The sequence below is a fragment of the Truncatella angustata genome (genome assembly GCF_020726525.1).
Source record: "Truncatella angustata strain MPI-SDFR-AT-0073 chromosome Unknown BKA67scaffold_1, whole genome shotgun sequence".
In the NCBI taxonomy this organism is placed as follows: domain Eukaryota; kingdom Fungi; phylum Ascomycota; class Sordariomycetes; order Amphisphaeriales; family Sporocadaceae; genus Truncatella; species Truncatella angustata.
The window spans coordinates 2,472,762-2,492,618 of NW_025763381.1; the positions used below are offsets into that span (position 1 = coordinate 2,472,762).

Sequence of the window (19,857 nt, forward strand, 5' to 3'; positions counted from 1 at the left end):
AAGAAACGACAGTTTTCTCGTATGGGAATCAGCTTGCCCGAAACGGTGAGGACACCTGATAAATGTTTTATTGCAGTGCATGTATCTAAAAGTAGTTGCCTGCCAGCTTTCACAGTGAAAATCCCACGAAGCTTGGTTAACATGCTGTCAGACACTCCTCAGTCAAATTATTGCTTCTACATATCTGTTGCCGTTCTGAGGTCCATCACGTGACCGATATCGCTGAGGCACGAAGCTATCTCCAATCTCCGAAATAGTAGAACGTCAATCCCTTCAATAACGGCGCCGACACTTTTCGCGCCCAATCGCTCATCGAATGCAATGCAGGGGGAGCGCATTGTGCTCGACGGCCTTTGGCGCTGCTTATGCCCCTCTATCGATGCTGCCGCGCTTTCGAAAGTGCTGCAAAGACCCGGCAGCAGTGTACCTCGAAGCCAGCCTGCCACAACCCAGCGAAGGAGCGTGACCACCGGGGCGCATATCACACGTGCACGACCTTCGAATTCAAACAGACCGGTGGCCCAGCGCATATGGAAGCCAGTCTTCAAGGAACCGAGCGAACAAGGTCAAAGGTCGTCACGAAAGGGCGGTTCGCAATGGGCGCCCACGTTCGCAGCCTCATCAGATGCCTCTGAACACGATCGCATGCGCTATGTTGCTCGGAGGTGGAAACGACGTCCAAAGCTCCCCCCCGCATTCTTCGATGGCCCGCGTTTCCCGAACGGACAGAACTTTCCCGACGAAGCATTGGATCAAGTCGAGACCGAGGAAATCATCGAGGGACTTCGCGAGCTCACCACGGAGCAAGAACAATACCACGGCATCTGCAATGCTGTCCGCTACCTTGTAACGCGGCGCAACAGGAAGCCAGATGCATTCCTCTACGAGTGCCTCATAAAAGCAAATGCGGACCCGCACCACGGCTCGGCCAGAGTCGTGGCTAACCTGCTCGAAGAAATGGACGCTCAGGGCATATTGCCGACACTGGCTATCTTCCACAGCGTGCTAGACGTCAGTGCTCATACGCGATCATTCTCCTGGCCAAGGGCTGATATCGTTCACAGGTTCTTGCTGTACATCCAGACTATGTACTACGCAATAAGACTATCGACAAGATGAAAGCAATATGGAATCCGCCCTCGTTCAATGGACATGTTGCAATTGCAGTTGGCCTCCTTCGGGATGGTCAGCTGGAAATGGCCTTCGAGAAACTTGAAGAGCTACACAAAACCGGGGTTCCTATTCCAACCTGGCTCTACGACGTGTTCATCTTTAGTCTCGGAGAAATCGGTGTTCATGAAGAAACACTCATGGTTATGCAGCACAGGCTGCGGCAGCCCACTGCAAGCATGCCGCACAATGTCTGGCAGTTTGTCTTGGAGTCTTTCAGTAGAGATGGCTTCTATGAGGGCATCAGATACCTCTGGAACCGTGTGGTGACACTGGGCAAACTTGCTCCTTCCGATGGTGTCGCCATCAACGTCCTCAATGCTGCTTCGAGAAACGGCGATGCGACCATGACCATGCAGGTCCTTAAATATCTGTCGGACCGGGGCTCCAGGCTTGGCATGCACCACTTTGAGGCCTTGCTAGAGATACAAGCAAGAGATAACGATCTTCGACGCGCATTCTCTACAATGTGCCTTATGGCCAAGGCTGGCCTACAGCCTGATCGTTCCAGCACTCGCACGATTTGGCTGCAGTTGCGGGGTTCACCTGAACAAACAGATGAAGCATTGGCAATCCTACATGACTTGAGAAAGAACAATAATGTTCCGATCGCAGCTTTTAATGTTGTTTTAGAGGCAACTCTGTTTCACCGCAACTTCAAGGCCGCGCTCGATCTTTACCGCACCGTTCACCAGGTATGCTCTGGTGGACCTAGTCTTGAAACCTACAGTATTCTTCTTGAAAAGTGTACTCTGCACAAGTCGATGCGATTTCTTCTGGCCGAGATGGAACAGTTCTCCATTGAACTTGATGAATCGATCTATGATCGTATCATCTTTATCAGTACACTGAACTCAAACTACGAGCCAGCGTTCCGATACCTTGACAAAATGGGAGTGAGCAAGACTGACGGTCTCTCGAACAATTGGTGGATCAGCCGGAGAACAGCACTGGCACTATTGAGGAGGTCTATTTTGGCAGAAGATATCCGCACTGAGGGCATCATCGCCGCTTGTAAAAAGCGAAATTTGATCACAGATGCTGATATTGACGTGCTAATCCGAGCCGTGCAAAAGAAGCGCCAGGCGAAACAAGAAAAGCTGATCGCCGACGAAGCGAGAACAACAACCGTGCAGTCGGTTCTGGAACCTGGCATGACACAATTGACAACGGAGTCGATCACACCGTCGGTCTAGTTAGGGGATATGCATGTTGTTATTATTATGTACCATTGACCAACTGTATAACAAATACAATTAGTCCGCCATGCGGTTAGGGCCCCGACGTGCGAGAGCTCATTGATAATACTTTCGATATTTTGTAACTATACGACCATATGCAGCATCTCTCTGCACAGGTCCTAAGTCATCCTATCCAGATCGATGACTTCGTCGACTCCAAACTTTTTTTCTTTTTCTTTTTTTACTAATGCCAAGCATGATGCAATGGCACGTTTCACAGCCAAGATGAATTCCTTCCACTCATATACAGTCCCGTACTGCTGGAGTTAACGCTGATAAATCCTTAATCGTCCGGGTAGCGTGTCGCAAACTCTAATGAACCTCCACAGTGAATCCGCACTACTACTAGATTTCATTAACCTTTGCAGGCTTACAAATGCAATGACGCATTTCACGACCTTTACGATAGACCTTCCTGCAACAATACCTTTATTTGCACCTGTGCATACTAGATGGGCTTTGTACTTCTGACATAAGGTGATCTTCGATCGAGTTTAACTGCACGGACAGCGTCATTTGGGTTAGTATCTGCAACGATTCTGTCAGTAAGATCGGGTTATGTTGCAGAATCGTATAGGGTTGTAAATGTAAGCAGTACGGACGCCTTTTAAAGGCTTCAGGAGATAAAGTGTGCTAGTCCCGCACTATTTCACTAGACACGATTCTTTCAGGCGTTTTCTTCCTCGAGCTTGGTAATCGACCTGACTAGTTGTACCGAAAACTACTAAATCTATGCCATGAAGTGTTTTGAGAAGTTCTGCTAGGTTCCGATTTGAAAATCTAATATAGGCGATTAGCAATACCAGGTAGGAGACAAGATGCCTAAATCCGTAAGCAGACCGATGTCTCTGTTCTCATGTATCTATAAGTACGCTGCCTACTTACAGTCTTAGAGTTCATTGATAACAGTATACCACCAGCCACAAGTTAAGTGAAGGAGCACCTCATCACTCATATATCTATTGTGCATAAACCAACGAAGCCAACACTACAAACTCCAGGTCTTCTCGGTAGGCTTCTCAGGAGCCTGTTACAAGAAGAAGACAATGTCAAGTTTGATTCGCGATGCCCCAATCGGGCAACTCCTACGCCTGGTAACCAGAAATCGCATGTTAAAATACCCCGAAGAGAAGCCCAACTTCTCCTTGCCCGAGTTATGGACCCAAGCGCTGGAAAATGAGTCAAAGGTCGCAACGTCGCCAGACATGTTCGACTCGAGCAGCGACTCCTCGTCAGTCTCTTCGACGAACAACGACGAAGAGAGCAGGAGCCACGATGTTGATGGTACCACTACAACAGGTCCTACGCCAGCTGCACTAATACGGACGCGGAGTGCATCCGCAATTCAAGACATAGAGCTTGAGAAGACGAAGAGCATACCTATTGCACCCAAGAAGACCAAAGATGGCGCGATCTTGGTCGACTGGTATTTCACCGACGATTCAGAAAATCCTCACAACTGGTCGAACCTCCGCCGAGCCATGGTAACGATTATCATCTGTGTATACACGTTTGTCGTCTACACTTCATCTGCAATCTATACTACGTCAGCGGAGGGCGTGATGCACGAGTTTGGCGTCAATGAAACCCGTGCCGCTCTGGGGCTTGCTCTCTTCGTCCTTGGGTACGGCATTGGCCCATTGCTCTTCTCGCCTCTGAGTGAGCTACCGTCAATTGGCCGCAACCCAGTCTACACATGGACCATGTTCCTTTTCGTGATTGTGTCGATACCAACCCCCTTCGTCACAAACTACGAGGGACTCATGGTACTGCGTTTCTTGCAGGGTCTCTTCGGCTCGCCGTGTCTTGCCAATGGCGCCGCCTCGCTCGCGGATATGTATTCTATGGTCTCGGTGCCCTACGCCCTGATCGCCTGGGTGTCCGCCGCTTATTGCGGGCCTGCACTCGGACCCCTGCTGTCCGGCTTCTCGGTGCCCGTGATGGGCTGGCGGTGGTCGCTCCTCGAGATCCTCTGGGCTTCCGTCCCTGTCTTCTTGGTCATGTTCCTCTTCCTGCCGGAGACCTCGACGCCCACGCTCCTGCTCCAGCGCGCCCGGCGCCTGCGCAACCTCACCGGCGACCCGCGCTTCATGTCCCAGTCCGAGATCGAGCAGCGCAGCCTCGACAAGCGGGCCGTGATCATAGATGCTCTGATCAAGCCGCTCGAAATCACGATCAAGGACCCCGCGATCCTGTTTGTACAGGTCTACAGCGCCATCATCTACGGCATCTACTATTCCTTTTTCGAGGTGTTTCCGCTTGTATACCCCGTCTACTACGGCATGGACTACGGCCAGATCGGGCTCGTCTTTCTGTGCATCCTGGTCGCCTGTCTGATCGGCGTCGCCGTGTACATCTCGTACCTCTACTTCTATCTCAACCCACGCATCGCCGCCAAGGGCTTCCCTGTTCAGGAGTCGCGTCTGACGCCGGCCTTGATCGCCGCATTCGGCCCCACGATTGGACTGTTCATCTTTGCATGGACCGCCAGACCTGATATCCACTGGATCGTGCCGACAATCGGCATCACGATCTACGGTGCGACCGTCTTTGTCATCATGCAATGTATCTTTGTGTACGTTCCGCTCAGCTATCCTCAGTACGCGGCGAGTCTGTTTGCTGGAAACGACTTCTTCAGAAGTGCTCTGGCATTTGCTAGTATCCTGTTCGCGAGACCCATGTTCGCCAACCTGGGTGTGGCTCGGGGCACGACTCTACTCGGCGGACTCAGCACCATCGGTATTGTCGGCATCTGGGTGCTATATTTCACCGGTGCGAGGTTGAGAAGTATGAGTAAATTTGCAGTTAGTACTTGAGGTTAGACATTATACATGGAGGAATTAGAAGATAGAGAAAAGGTATCAAGGAGTGAGTGAAGTATATAAGCAGATTTCTGCTATGCATGGCGATGGAGTATCAGGCGTTACAAACCATTTAGATTAATTTATTTCAGTCAAATGAAAGCTCTGTCTAACGAATTATCGCCATCAAAGCTTGACCTTATTAACCTGTGTTTATGATGGACTCTCACAGAGGCGTTGCCCGTCTTGCTTACCATAATGATAGTCTTTGATAGTTCACTTCAAAGTTATCCTATCCGTAGATTGTAAATTGGTGGGACAAAACCACAAAATGGTAGTACGATCTGAACACTATGTGAATTGGGCATGGTTCAGCCATGGTCAACGTTCCGACTATCCCCGGACAATTGTCACCTTGGTCACGAAGAACCAATTCAGCGCCTTTAGCTGAGCAATCGTCGTCAAAGACAAATGTCATTCGAATACACATGCTAGGAGTAGTCGCTCTGCATCTGTGATATCGACATCTAGATCCGCGACGTATTATCCGTCGCGAGTTGGTCTCAAGTAAAGTCTCCGCCTTGGTGTCATTGTGACTTGCTTCAAAGAGTATTGCGGTAGGACGTGAACAAAGCTATGGGTCTAGTCAAGTCCGACCAAATAGTAGATTGTGAATCAAATCTATCACAAGGCCCAAACAAGTCAGCGCCACGAACAACAGGACAGACAGTGTTGGTGCCAAACAACGGGAAGGAGTAGAAGAAAAAAAGTTCATTGGTTACTCCGGTAATCGCGATATGGTCAATGCTCCACGGTTAAGCACATTGTTGATGCGTACCATTTAGCCATTCAAAGGAGCCCAGAACCCCCCTCCCCCCAAAACTGTGTATCTACGTGTATTATCTGCCGTGGAATCAAAAATCTCAGGTCCGATCAAGTGACTCATCGAAAGCGAACTCTCTATAGTTGCGAGCGAGCTGCTCGACTCCTTTTCGCAACTCCCACCCTTTGAGTTCGCAGACTTTTCGGCAGATTGCCTCTAAGTAGTTGTCCATCCTATCTCCTGCCGTATGTAGATCGCTTTCGACCAGTATCCTGTAGTCGGGACAGGTACGAATTGCCTCCTCAGTCTTCTGGTTCTTGTCCCCACCTTCCGGGTCAAAGTTGATAGCCACAGAGAAGGAAAAGAACACCTTTGCTGGGACAGATTTGTGAAGATACTGGTTCATGATATTTACCGGGCCACTATACGAGTGAAGACATATCCGCGGGGGATATGGCTTTCCTTGCTGATCCTGGCTTGTCTTTTTCGATTTGTCATCCTGAATTTCCTCCTCGTCATCGGAGAAGTTTTCGGCGTTTGCTGCAATCTTCTTTTGTTCGCGTCGTGAGAGGACTTCTTTTTCGTGGCCCTTCCAGCAATCGGATATGGCGTTATACAAGGCACCGTGAACTTGAACACCGTGGACACTGACTGCTCGATTCAGCTCGCCGGCCAATTGGAGCTGCGCCTTTAGAACCATGGTTTGATGTTCGAGATTGACGCGGTACGGACTGAGACGCCTTCCTTCTCGTCCTCCTGGCGTCAAATCTTCGTCTTGCTGGATCCCCTCTGTCGAAGTCCAGCTCTCTGGTATCCGAAAGGCTTTGTCCAAACCGATCTCGCCCACTAGTGCTTGAGGGTACAGTTCCAGTCGAGATCTTGTCTCGTTGATGAATTGGGACAAGGGTTGGGGTTCTTGCAGCCCCACGCTGAAAGATCCGTCTTTGGATGATGGCGCCGGGGACAAAATCTTGTCATAGTGGATAGTCTTGCCCTCTTCAGTTCCATCATACGTCGGGTTAGGCACAGTATCATCAAATATCTGGTACGAAAACCACGGGTGCCACCCGAATGCTGGGATGATGCGTCGATCAATCGGCTCACCCGAAAATAGGACTTCTTGACTCTCGACTCCCTGTTCCGATGTGACCTTGAACACCAGATCCTGGTCTTGGGATCTTGTCGACATGACAGTCAGAGCGCGAGCCTTCATCCGAGAAATGGATGGCACTAATGCCATTGTATCTGTTGGGTGACAGTGAGCATCAAACACCCCTATGTCCCATGGGAAGGGCTCCTCAGAATACGTAGTGCTCCATCTCTGATCAGACTCTGCTTCCCCCAAAGTATTTCCAGCATCATGTTGTTGACACATCGTCGATTTAATCTCTGGCCTAGAAACGGTCACGGGCTTTGCGGGCCCCCTTCTGCCGAGGTAATCGTATGCGTTCCAGACACCACAATAGTTCGACTACGTGGACATGTTTGTATCAGCTCCGAATCATAGTGACTTTTCCCATTACCCATATTCAGCTTGCTGATATATTTACAAATCACTTGAGAGGAAGGAAAACGGACCAAGAAAAGAAATATCACTATACCTATCTGGTGTGATTGCCAAAGCTCAGGAGTAAGGTTCGTAAACAGAGCCCAGCTTCTGCTAGCTGCGGTGTCAATGCGTTGTCCCGGTCAGTGTGCAAGATCGACTATTTGATCGGCGCAGTCTAGGTCCAGCAATGGTCTGTGATGCTACTGAGGCTCTTGGACCCTGAAATCGAGATATGTAGTTAGTGTCTGCCATAATTTGGTAATGCGATAATCGATTTGTCAATGCTACCTTGGATGACCCAGCAGGATTTTGTTTTTGATGGTTTCTTTCTGGCCCTTTAGAGAAGTGGCATATAAACGCTGACCGCTTACTGCGTCTGAGATCTCTACGTCTGACAAAGCTTCTGTTCTGCTATATTGCTGTCGCTATTGAGGGCTCGTTGCGACGAAGGGGCAAGTATGCAAACAGTCGGGCTTCTGTTTCGTCATAATTCCCCGCCAGGATGCCCCACCTTGATCTAGGTTAACAGACTGTATTTGGGCTGCGCCGTAGCGATTGCTGACCAAGTGTTCATCTTCTTATGTTCTTGCCTGATGCATGCTCTCCTACCCCTATCTGTCATGAAAGATAGCTTTTACATTTCTACTTTACTTCACAGAGCACCCATGATGTCTGGGACAGCCGCAACATTCAGGTTCAACGTCCGTTTATTAGGTGACAAGCCTCTTTAAAGCACACATCGCAGGAGCTCCATCAGCTTTGGAATCCGCCTCTGTCTCCCAAGCGCCTGCATCTGCATCCAAGAAAGTTACCTGTTCTTAGCTGCATGCTTTGGCTTACTGTGGTGCAAGCCTGCATATTCGCCAATATGGGCCAGGCACTCAGTACTGCTGTGGTTGCGTGAGCGCAGGCGTGGCGCCGGCTTTTAACATCCGCAAACGTGCGAGAGAACTTTATCGCCCTCCAGGGCTGGCATGTGAAACCCGTGCCCTCCCGACTGGAGAGTTTGTTTATGTGAAGCGTTGGAGGCATTTGCCTTCCGGTTTTGTCTGCAATCACGATCGGGACTTCAATTGCGCTGCCCTCCTGGGGTATGAGCTCCATTGACAGTGAAGGATTGCTACCACATATACTTCTAAACCTTTGGTGATCCGATTCAGGTCTACAAGAGGCTAAAATAGCTGTCCGATTCTCCGAGTGCTTACACCACCCTCACACAACCTCCGCTCTTGTACTACCTCCCAAGTATCGAGTAGACAAACGGTTACTGGATTTGATCATATCCTTTTTTTGATCTGTTGCTCATTCAATACTTCATGACAACGGTCTGTGAGAATTCATTATTTCAGTTGTGGCTATTCATCAACACTTTCAGTCCATTCCATGGAATGGACTGGCGACGGACCAAGTCACGTTGTTGAGAGCTATCAGTTATACATCTCGACATCACGTCAACAACCAACTCCCTGAGTAGTAGAACTGCCTTGCCATCACTACTTACATCACCATCACGCATGTCTCACATCATGTCGTTCTTCATCAATCCTGTGCACATCCTAGTCGGCTCTTTCCTATTCATGGTATCCATCCCTTTGGCGGCCTTCGCATTCTGGACAACATGGTTTGCCTTCTCGGTTTTAGCCGCCAGGCTTGTATATGTCTACTTGCAGATGACCTGGGAGACCACTCGCTACGTACTCTGGGACCGCTGGGTTCCAGGCCAGTACATTGAATCGCCGCCCGTGAGCCGGAGGCCCAGCAGGCCAGTCACGCCCAGCGGCCGATCCCCGGCGAGATCATCTATTTCCCCGTCTTCCAGGGGCGCATCCAGCACCAGGAGGCGTACGGACAGCACCAGCAGCGCCGGCCCGCGCGTCGCGTTCTCCGGGGCCGTCCTGTTGGAGCCGAGCCACAAGAATGCGCTGGAGAGGGACTTCGAGGGGCTCGGCGGCTGGAGGATCCAGGACGACGGCCGGGACACGACGAACGAGAACGCGTGGGACAGTCTCAACGCGAGGCTCGAGTTGCAGGATCACCACCAGCTCCAAAGGCACCACTACCGCTCACATACACATGCCGGGTCATTTGCAAACAGTTATAACTTTGCCTCGCCGCCGGTACGCCTTGGTGCGAGATCAGGGCCCCACAGTCCTGGGCCGCTTACAACAGGAGCGACTTTGAGCCCACACAGTCCCAGAAGCAGAACACCGACGCGGGTTCGAGCCGGGCCATTGAAAACCCTCGAGCGGCAGGACTCTTACTTTCCTCTGGTAGATTCGACGCACATCAGGAATATTGCCGCGTGATTTGGTAATTGCCCTTGTTTACTATGACGCTCTATTCGGCACCACTCGGAGATTGTTGCTTATAGTATTTCAGTACAATCTCTGTAATTATAGCGTATTCCCTGGTTTGGGAAATCATGAATTATGACCCTGCATTTGAGGTCCTCGGGAGTAAGGATTGGGTTCCGGATTGTTGGCGGGTTAAAACTGGAATATATTGCAGATATTGCCATTCATACTATTCGGCAGAACTGGGCCCAAGACTGTACCCTGCCATCACGTTCGCAGGGATATTGTACATAGTTCAATAGTAATTTCCCATAAAGCATCAATTCATCGTATCGAAGCTTGTTTGGCTAGGACAGTTTGTCTATAGAGCTCCCTCACGTGAGCTGTATCCTACCATACATGTAGTCGTGAGGGAAATTACACAGTTTGTATCCCAGCTGGGAAATTCCAGTTGATGCCGGCAGTGCGAGGAACTTACCTAGCTCTGCCTGTCCCCTCTAAAGGTGTTTCGTATCCGGCTAAATATACCCCCACTACCTGTGTCGCTACTCGCGTCACTGCGCGATGAGCGGTGGGCCGACGGCGAAGGATCCCTAACTCTTCTACTCGCCGGCTGCGTATTGGAGTGGGGTGGGGAATCTGATGTCCGCCGAGATGAAGCACTTCTCCAGTTGAGACCCGATGAGCTGGCTTCATCCCGGATGCTCGCGAGCCGCTCGGAGCCGCGCTGGCGCAAATTAGACCTCCGACGCTCGGCCTCTGGTCGTTGCATCGAGGCGGACGATGATTGAGCAGAAGATGAAGACTCTGCTGCGGCAGGAGCTGCTTGCGCACCACCAACTTGACCAGCTGCATCTCCCTCAATAGGGGCCCGACAAATAGGGCAGGTATTATGCTCCTTCAGCCAGAGGACTGCACACTCTTCATGAAACCAGTGCTTACACGGCAGCACGAGGGCTTCATCCCCTAGCTGCATATCGTCGATACAAATGGTACACTCCCCTTTTGATTCACCTCCCAGCATCTGATCGTCCAACTTCTTTCTTGGCAGTTTTGCGATCGTCTCTTCTGACGCTGGGGGCGGGGCATTTGACTGCGGATTTTCCTCCATAAGATGTGTGATAATTTGATCTAGGGCTTGTTGCGTATAAACACCGTCACCGTGAACACCGTTTGGGTTCATGAATTGGCTCATGAGATTCTGCAACAGTAAGCCTAACGGTTGTAAGGGTTCATTGTCATGAGCTGGCGCTCCAGCAATATTGGGAGCATTGGGAGCATTGGGGTCGTTGGGGTCATGCCCGCCTACCCGTGGAGGCCCCAGTGACCCAAGGATGTTACCAAGTACCCTATACGCCTGGTTAGTAATGCGCCAAAGAAGAAAATGCTGTGTTGGAAAGACGTACGATTGGAAAGGGTCATTTGGATTCATGCCGCCAGCCATTGCACCCATGGGAGAGCTACTGCTTCTAACAGTAGTGTGCGTGCCGCCACCGTTCGAGCTTATGGTAAAAGTGGTCACATTTGCACCAAATCCAGGACCAGAGAAGCGGGTATACTGGACGCGCCCAGGACTGCCAGTTTCGTTTTGGGGCGGAAATAGTTGTTCTGGACCTGAGCGACCAACAGAAGCTCTCGGGCCACCTCCAACGCTTTCCAACAAGGTTTGAAAACTGTTGAGGATCTGGCCCACATCACGAGGGTCACTGCGAGTACGGTTGCCATCTCCGGGTCTCTCGGGATCACGGAATATGGCACGCTGACCAAAAAGGAAGGGATGTCCGTCCATGATGTGATCGTCTATGTCTTCCTCATCGGGGTCGTCGTCGCTGTCACGGCCGTGGTGCCTATGAAGGTGGGCAAGAGCCGATATGTCAACACCGACTTCTCGAGGGTCGTTTTCAGGGGTGACCTGTGTAGTTTGTGTTAGAGTGAACATATGTATATCTGAATCCGAATCAGAATCAGAACCAGTATCAGAGCATGGTTCCGGCTCTGATACTGAGTCTAGGCCTGGAAGATGTGCGGAGCTTACAATCTCAGTGGCTTCTCCATCACATTCGGGGCACACCAGGCCGCCGTTATCCCGATACCACTCGTGTTGACATTGGTGGCAGTAGACGACCTCCCGACCGCCAGAGGCGTCGAGGTGATGACTTGTAGATTCGCCTCCGGAGGACATCTGGCGCGGCCTCTCTCCTCGATTACCGAGAAGTGCTGTAAGTCCCAGGCCAAGTGCAAGGCCGCCCAGTGTGATGGCGCGGAAAGCCAGACTTGCCGAAGCGAGCTTTTCCCAAGTCGTAAGAATATGCGGCGTTGTTATCAGCTGACTCTGCGTCGGCTGAGGGTGTGTTCTTTGCCAAGCCGAATCGATCGACGTAGGGAGGCTCTGGCAGTGAGAGTTTTGTATACGCTGTTTGTCTAATGCACAATGAGATACGAGGGTGCCGCGCTGTTAGTAAGCCGGTGAGAGCTGACCGATGCAGACTCTAGATGTGGACGTTGAGCAATCGCCGGCTGGTCGACGAGTGCGAGCAAGTCGTAATGGTGGAATAGAGGGGCAGTGGTATGTGACTGGCTGGTCTGAGCCTGTCGGACAATGGGCCCGACAAGGCTGACTTGACTTGGTGGTGGTGTAGGCGCAAGTAGAGGTGCAGGTGCAGGTTAATGGCAGTTGCAGTTGCAGTTGCAGTTGCAGAGGCCGTGGTTGTACAAGTATGACTCTGTGCTTGTCAGGCTGCGTGTGCTTTTTCGGGTGTCGGGACTCTGAGCTTGCACGATTTCATCAGCTGCTGCGTGGCTTCGATTTGTGGGTGGTTTGTTGGCATAGAAGACAAGCTTCCTAGCAGCAGGAGGATTGTAGGATGGCGGGTTTGTATCGCTACAGTATGTGGAAAAGGGCAAGTCACGTTGGGGTTCGCATACCTGCTTGAGTGCGTGGTGTAAATAGTTTCTATTTCTGCGGAAAGTGAATGCGCCCCCCAAATAGAAAGCTAAGGTTACTAAATACAGAGTTGAAGGTCAGTTTCAAAACTGCAGATGGCGTGGCCATGAGGATCGGGAGAGAAGGCAAAAGACAAGCACTCCGGGCTTCACTGGCAGCTGAGGTCGATGCTGAGCGTCATGGTCATGGTCGCGGTCATGGTCATCCGGGATACGATACCATACGAGTGCGACACAGCACCGGTTGCGCTATCGATAGTCTTGACCCGGGACGCTGACGGGGACGATGAAGCTGACCCTGACGAGACCACTACAGTACCTACCTACAGTAGCTGCCGTTGCGTAGCAAATAGTATGGATCGAACACCATAAGATAGGTGTAGTGTGGTATAGTGTCATGTACATGCAGGGTCCTGGGCTCGAGATGGCTTTACTTACTTACGTCAGTGGTACCGGACCAGAAAACGCATCAGGGCCTTGAGTAGATCTGTGCAAATAGTGTTGGGGGTAAGCGGACCACAGGCAATGGGGTGGACGGAGAACAGGTGACTGGCCACTCCTTTTCTAGAATGATTGTACAGGAAACAAAGAAGTTGAGAATGTTGTGCAGGTTGGCGAGGAGCTGGTCCAACTCAGCATACATACTGTATGTAGCCAACCGCACCTGAAAGCCAGGTCAGCAGCCAGCCAGCTCATCCGAGTCACCTGGTAGTCACGGTACGTTCCAGGGCTACTTACTGTGAGTTGCCTAACCTAGGCTATGTTATGGGGGCCCATGTCATGTCGGTTGGTCATGTACAGCAGTGAATGTTCCGCTGCTTTCGTCATGCTTCTTTGAGCTGGTTATCTAGGGTAGGAGCTGGCTAGGTCAGGGCCTGGAGCGAAGCCAAAATCCGTGGGGCACTCTGGCACTTTCAATCGCGTTAGCCACGGCTGCCACGTTAGCAAGTCCGTGTCCTAACCTTAGAACCTGTTGCACTGTAGGGACTCTGGAGGTGATGTGTGGCGCAACCTGTGTGGAATCTGGACTTGCATTGACGGGGCAGCCAAAGCGATGATAATTGAATGTTCGTGTGTTTTTACTGGACCAAACAAGTTGCTGAACGAGTGTCGAAATTTGCAAGCCGCCAACGCACACCCTATCATTATCACTGCTGCCGTGCAATCGTCGTCTAGAATCATTCCTGCCGCCGAAGCCGTTCATTAGTCTAGGTTAGAACCAAACAACATTGCACACCAGCGGCTGAAGATGCCGTGCGGTTCGGTTCGATGGCTACATGGAGCCATGGCACGTGTTCCAGTCAAGTAAAGTAACAGTCAGGAACGATGCTCAGACTGGGTGTGATCCCAAGAGTTGCGACCGCCCGTATAATATATACCATGCATAAACAGATGTGCTAGAACGTGGAGATGCCCCGTCCCAAAGCCCCGTAAAAACGCCGTTCAAAATCACAGCTGGTTGTTTCCTCTCGCTCTTGCGCTCCCTCAGGTCCTGAACGGCTTCATCTCCTCCGGCCCCTGAACAGAATGCCACCCACCACGCCGGCGGCAATGGCGACGCCAGAAATGATGGCGACACCCATCAAGCCTTCCTTTGCCACCTTGTCGTCAATCAGCCTCCTCAAGTCGGCAGACTGCATGTTCATGGGCTCCTTGTCGAGCAAAAGGTCGTTGTACCTCCTGGCCTCGCCATAGTTGCCGAGCTTGTAGTTGCCCAGTGCCAGGTAGTACAGACATTCGCGACGGCGCTCGGGAGAGACGCGGAAGATTTCGGACAGCAGGCGCACTCCTGTCTGCTGGTCGTTTCGGGAGTCGGACTTTACGAGGCCCTAAAGAAAGAGAGAGAGAGAGAAGGATGTCAGCGGGAGGGCTGTTGGCAGGTGGTGGAAGAGGACAAAGATGGGCCACAGGACAAGACATACCCACGCATAGTTGAATTTTGTCTGCACGCCAACCATGTCACCTTCCTTCTCATACTGCGCCCTCAGAACCTGGAGTTCCGAGGGCTTGAGGGGCGTCTCGGCATCTACGGCGTCTGGTTGCGGCCATGTTAGCTACTTGGGGCTGCGTCACCAGAAGGGGAGGGGCAAAGGAGGATTAACTCACGCGGTAGAGCGGTCATTGTGGGATGCGTTTCGAGGGCAGCTCACGGCGTATCGATGTCGGTATGATAGCAAGAAAGAGGGCAGTCTGGTTGGGAGTTTGCCAAATGACTTGTCGTAACAGCCGCGTAAAAAGGCTTCGGGTAATGTCACTCGCAAATGGATACCTTGGGTGGTAACAGAAGTGTGGCGGAAGCTTGAATCGACGGACCAAAAATGCATGTGCTCTCTCAGCTTTTGGCTGGTGGCTCGGGCGAGCAGTTATGACGCACCCTGTACGCTACCGCCAGTGCCGTCCACTTACCACGTACTGTGCCCGTATGCTGCCTGTGTACTGCAGACCGCTGGTGCTGATGCTGGTGCTGATCTCGATAAGGACGAGGACGAGGACAAGGACAAGGATGAGGATAAGCGATAGTTGGCCCTGGTGACAAGCTCTATGCAGGCACTGTTTTGCTGCTACCTCGATGCGTCTTAGCGTGTCGCATTCCCATCACATCTGAACCTTTGAAGCCAAAGCCTAGTTACTTACTTTATTGTAAGCCCAAGCCGCAAACCAGACATGGGCCAACTCTAGTTTGCGACGGCGGCGACGACGACAACGACGACAAACTACACATCAAGACAATACAACACAACTACACGACGAGTTTGGGACCCGCCCAAAGACAAAAGAACAAACAAACAACTGCCACACCGTTCCCTCCCACTTAATACACGCAAAATGATCCTCGAAGAGGATCCCGCTGCCGTACGCGCCCCCCATGCATCCTGTCAATCCCGTCAGTTCATTGATCTCACAGCCGCTGACCTGAACCGACCCTACAGCTCATCCGGCACACCATCCACAACTTCAACATCCAGCCCGACCGCGTCGCCATCTCGCGCATCCACGACTCCCTGAGCACCCTGGAATCCGCCCGCGACCTGCGCATCACCGACGCGAGCACGCAGCTCAAGCGCCTGACCCGCACCCTGCATACCCTGAACTCCCAGCACGAGGAGCTCCTCTCCCAGCACTCCTCCACCGCGCACGCCTCCGAGATCGCCCGCCTCGACACCCAGAAGTTCCGCACCGCAAAGGCCTGCTCCGACCTGGAGATGGAGGGCGAGCGCCTGGCCTCCGCCGCCGCCGACCTGGCCGCCCGCCTGGCCGAGCTCGAGGCCCAGGGCGTCGAGGGCGACGCCGCCGAGAACGCCAGGCGCAAGGACCCCGTCGACGACGAGGTCCTCCTGCGCCTCAAGGTCTACCGGAGCCTGGGCATCGAGATCGAGAGGGACGGCAGGGACGGCGAGTTCACAAAGGCCGTCATACGGAACGATCGCAAGGGCGACGTCCACGTCGTCAACATGGACAAGAACTTCTCCCGGTTCTTCTACGCAAACTACTTCTGGAACACCCTGTAGCACCGAGCAAAATGGCCCTGGCCGGCAGGCCGTCAGGGGAAACGCGAAACTGTTGGCCGTTGATCTGATCCAGTCGTGGGTCCGAGTCCAATGAGCGACCCCGTTCTGTGGCACCGATGACGCTGCACACCAACGGCACAGCTTGGCCACAACGACGTTGCAGCCCATGCTTTTGTTTGAACCCACGCCAAAACGAAAAACTATGGTCGTCATGGCACGAATGTACGGGAACCAGTAGCTGAAGAAAGCCATCTGTCGCAGACGATCTGGCTCGGTTGGGCGCAGCAGGCTGATGATTGTCCATGAAGACTCGGAGGGGCAGGACAGGCGTTCGGAGTCTGTTCTTATTTTGATCTTATTGATACCAGCCAATGTGATTTATGAAGTTTACGCTCCCGTTAATCAATTCCAGAATCTCAGACCGGGCTTTTGCGCGAAAGAGTACAAATATAAATATATATACACATATATACATATATACACATTACGAACATACTGATCATGTGGTTTGGGACTAGGCAGTTTAATTATTGCTAGTAACCATTTATCACGTCGTATAGTTATGCGCTCATACAGTGGACCTTCTGCTGGGTTGGATGACTGAACCAAACTGTTTAAAAGCACGGTCAACAACTAACGCAGGGTATCACGTATGCAGTAGCGTTTAGCTTTCTACAGATTGTTCTAGAGAAATTCGCTCAAGACAGCCACCCGTGTTCTGGCGACCTCTGACCCCTGCACCCCTTCAGCCATGATTTGCATGATTTGTATCATACGAGCTGCAAACAGACATATCAGTACGCGCACCGCCATCTGTGATAAATTTGCAGGGAGCAGAAAGGCGACGATGGCAACTTACTTAAATCCGACCGCGCCCTCGCAAAGAGCGGATCCCTCTCAAACTTGTCCGCCTCGTCGGGTTCGACTTCCCTGGCCGTCTCGCGCAAGACACTACCGATGCACAATGCTTCAAGGAAAGCCCGATGATTAAATACCCACCAGACCCTGGCCTCGTGGTCGAAAAGGCTGTAAAGCATGAAAAACGCATTGATGGCCTCATGCGCCGCCTCGAGAGTCGCGCGGACGTTGACCGGAACGTCTGCACTCTCGGAGGCATGCACCAACATTAGGTTGTGGTAGTAATTACTCGTTAGGAAGAGCGTCTGCCGCACGATGCGCTTGTTGCTATCGGCAAGATGCGTGAGCGATTCCTGGTCCCACGAACGAAATATGTCCGGAAAAGACCGATACACGGCGCGGAAGTCGGAAATCAGCTTCGACTTTTGACGCTGCGTCGAGCAAATGGGCATGTCAAGTGAGCGAGGGCTGCATATGGTTTCTTGCACTAGGTTGGCCAAAGACCACGAGCCGCGAATATAGGCCGTGTCTCTAGGATCCGTGCTCACGATGTCGTCGGGGTCGTCTATAAGATCATCGACATTGACGTCGGTGTGTGTCGCACTTGGCGGAAGAGACAGTAATATCGTCAGGAAGGTATCCTGGTGGAGCACGGCTTGCCAGAGCTTCCGCCGTTGCTGCTTCTCGAATTTGCTCCCGTCAGGGCAAACTGGGACAGTATTAGACACGACGGCAACGTCCAGACCAATCATACTCACCGATGTTCGGGTCTCGGTGCAAACCCATAGCATATGCTTGCCTCATGAGGATTCCGGCGAACGACCACCCGTCCGACGCATGGTTGTCATTGATAAGGAAATAAACAAGTAGTACCATAGCTTGTATGGACTGTATTGAAGCAGAACTCAGATAACAGCCGACACGAAGAGCTTGGTTTGACGCAGAAGCATAGAATTCGGCGCTCTTTTTTCCGTCTGCCGGACTTATGACATTTTGAAACTGCGTCCCCAACGCCATCATGACAAAGATCAGCCCTACAAACGCAGGATTCGCGCTCTCTTGTTGGCCTTGATGAAGCAGCGTCCAAAAATGTGCATAATCGGCGTAGAAGGTCTGTCTATGCACCATCGGATAGACGGGATCGACGCATTCAAAATACTGAGCAATCAGCAGATCGGCATTCGCCTTCTCTTTGGGCATGACGTCGATGACTTGATCGAGTCTTCCTTCAAAAGTCCAGTAGTTTGCAAAAGGGTGCTCTGCCCCTACTCCGAAAACTTTAGATGCAGTGGGCAACGAATAGGGAATATTAGACAAGAGCCCGGTAGATGAGGCCACAGTTCCACGAGACATCGGCCCAGACGAGAACCCTCTATCGGCAACATTAGGGATCGGTGAGGCCAGGTCTTTTGCTCCTCCAGACAGCTTCCTTCTCGGAGGTTTGGTCATCCTAGTCCCATTTGCAGCGGACCGCGTGGTTTGCCTAAGCAACGTCAACTACAAGAAGAGTCACGAATCTATGAGTGCACTCACTCAAGAAGATCTGCCACATGAGCATATTTGCATTCTGTTTGTCGCTTGATGCATGCGAGACAGTTCGGTCTTCCTCTGTCGCACTAAAGGAAGGGCTGTCAGTAGGAGGAATCCCGCGTGGTATAGTATAATCATATCATATGCACGTGGTAAATGAATGGCGAGACGTGCAATCAAATTCCACTCGCCTCAGTAACTTGCTCGTCTACCCAAAGAGTTTGGTTACGTGCAGAGTACAACTAAGGCATGCGACAACTTGGTCAAGAACAGCTTCTGCTTTTTGCGGCTGAATTATGAACATTTCTCCTTCGGACTTCTGCGCTGGACAGATAGTCCACATCTTTCTTGACAATTTGGAGAAGAAGAAGAAGAAGAAGAAGGAGAAGAAGGAGAAGAAGGAGAAGAAGAAAAGTGACATAAGATGGGATCTTATTCGATTGATCAATAAAACCCACTTGGACTAACCTTGGTCTTTCTTTCTACGCATTCATGACATGACAAAGTTGGCTTGTTGCGCTTCTGCTTCTTCTTTGACGGCCCCTCGTCTGGCGATCCACCAGGGCTCGCACCGCTGTCGCCCCATTCGGACTTGACAGCCAGTGCTGTCGGCGAGCCGTAGGCAGTGTGGGCCGAATCCAATGAAGTGGGTGTTAGAATTGTGTTTGGATGCGGCCTCCCAGAGGCGTACGACATTGTATCGCAATATCCTTCTTATTCCCAGCGGCGCACCGAGTGGGTATGCCGGAGACCTTTCTTATTTTCCCCCTTCGAAAGCCGGCGCGGCAAGTAATACCTCGGTCCGGGGTTTGAAATTGCGGCTGATAGAAGGTGTACAATCCTCGGGAATAAGCAGCAGATGTTACGGGTGCGAAAACGGTTTGTGATCAGCGTCCTACTACAGCGTATGCGTTGGGGAAATGAGCCGTCTTGTTTGTCGCTCGCGTGCGGGTTTTGAGCCGGGAATGAAGATTGGGAAGAAGAAACGCGGGAAATGGCTAGACATAAGGAGGAGCTGAAAAGCGGCCAAGAAAATGGGAAAGGCAAGACCCCATCCCCCCCGGATTTCAAGTCTAGGTTCAAGCAGCTCCACGGCACTTGATCTTCACAGGTTTGGTCGACTTTAGCTGTCGTCGTTC

General features: G+C 51.6%; 7 protein-coding genes across 7 annotated transcripts; 4 read left to right on the forward strand and 3 right to left on the reverse strand.

Moving 5' to 3' along the window:
- Positions 1 to 149: 149 nt before the first annotated feature.
- BKA67DRAFT_545205 (uncharacterized protein) lies at positions 150 to 2,416 on the forward strand. Its single transcript, XM_046101316.1, has 2 exons — positions 150 to 1,011; positions 1,065 to 2,416. Exons 1-2 carry the CDS (start codon positions 322 to 324, stop codon positions 2,364 to 2,366), a joined length of 1,992 nt encoding a protein of 663 aa, XP_045963774.1. The 5' UTR covers positions 150 to 321; the 3' UTR covers positions 2,367 to 2,416.
- A 1,476-nt stretch (positions 2,417 to 3,892) lies between these two features.
- Positions 3,893 to 6,443, forward strand: BKA67DRAFT_589559 (major facilitator superfamily domain-containing protein; the record flags this gene model as incomplete). The annotated part of the gene is made up of 2 exons (XM_046104483.1): positions 3,893 to 5,010; positions 6,395 to 6,443. 2 exons carry the CDS (start codon positions 3,893 to 3,895, stop codon positions 6,441 to 6,443), a joined length of 1,167 nt encoding a protein of 388 aa, XP_045963775.1.
- A 2,667-nt stretch (positions 6,444 to 9,110) lies between these two features.
- Positions 9,111 to 9,890, forward strand: BKA67DRAFT_529790 (uncharacterized protein; the record flags this gene model as incomplete). The annotated part of the gene is made up of 1 exon (XM_046099130.1): positions 9,111 to 9,890. The coding sequence occupies one exon, from the start codon at positions 9,111 to 9,113 to the stop codon at positions 9,888 to 9,890; it is 780 nt and encodes a 259-aa protein (XP_045963776.1).
- An 859-nt stretch (positions 9,891 to 10,749) lies between these two features.
- Positions 10,750 to 11,037, reverse strand: BKA67DRAFT_488804 (uncharacterized protein; the record flags this gene model as incomplete). The annotated part of the gene is made up of 1 exon (XM_046096954.1): positions 10,750 to 11,037. A coding segment is annotated over one exon (288 nt), but the record flags the coding sequence as incomplete, so codon positions are not given.
- A 3,286-nt stretch (positions 11,038 to 14,323) lies between these two features.
- BKA67DRAFT_589554 (mitochondria fission 1 protein) lies at positions 14,324 to 14,943 on the reverse strand (the record flags this gene model as incomplete). Its single annotated transcript, XM_046104481.1, has 3 exons — positions 14,324 to 14,650; positions 14,744 to 14,856; positions 14,928 to 14,943. 3 exons carry the CDS (start codon positions 14,941 to 14,943, stop codon positions 14,324 to 14,326), a joined length of 456 nt encoding a protein of 151 aa, XP_045963778.1.
- Positions 14,944 to 15,446: 503 nt separating this feature from the next.
- Positions 15,447 to 16,330, forward strand: BKA67DRAFT_615970 (Spc24 subunit of Ndc80-domain-containing protein; the record flags this gene model as incomplete). The annotated part of the gene is made up of 2 exons (XM_046105437.1): positions 15,447 to 15,674; positions 15,752 to 16,330. The coding sequence occupies exons 1-2, from the start codon at positions 15,648 to 15,650 to the stop codon at positions 16,328 to 16,330; spliced, it is 606 nt and encodes a 201-aa protein (XP_045963779.1). The 5' UTR covers positions 15,447 to 15,647.
- Positions 16,331 to 17,014: 684 nt separating this feature from the next.
- On the reverse strand, positions 17,015 to 19,414 carry BKA67DRAFT_529792 (fungal-specific transcription factor domain-containing protein; the record flags this gene model as incomplete). Its single annotated transcript, XM_046099131.1, has 5 exons — positions 17,015 to 17,109; positions 17,190 to 17,897; positions 17,947 to 18,671; positions 18,722 to 18,804; positions 19,187 to 19,414. 5 exons carry the CDS (start codon positions 19,412 to 19,414, stop codon positions 17,015 to 17,017), a joined length of 1,839 nt encoding a protein of 612 aa, XP_045963780.1.
- Between the last annotated feature and the right edge of the window lie 443 nt (positions 19,415 to 19,857).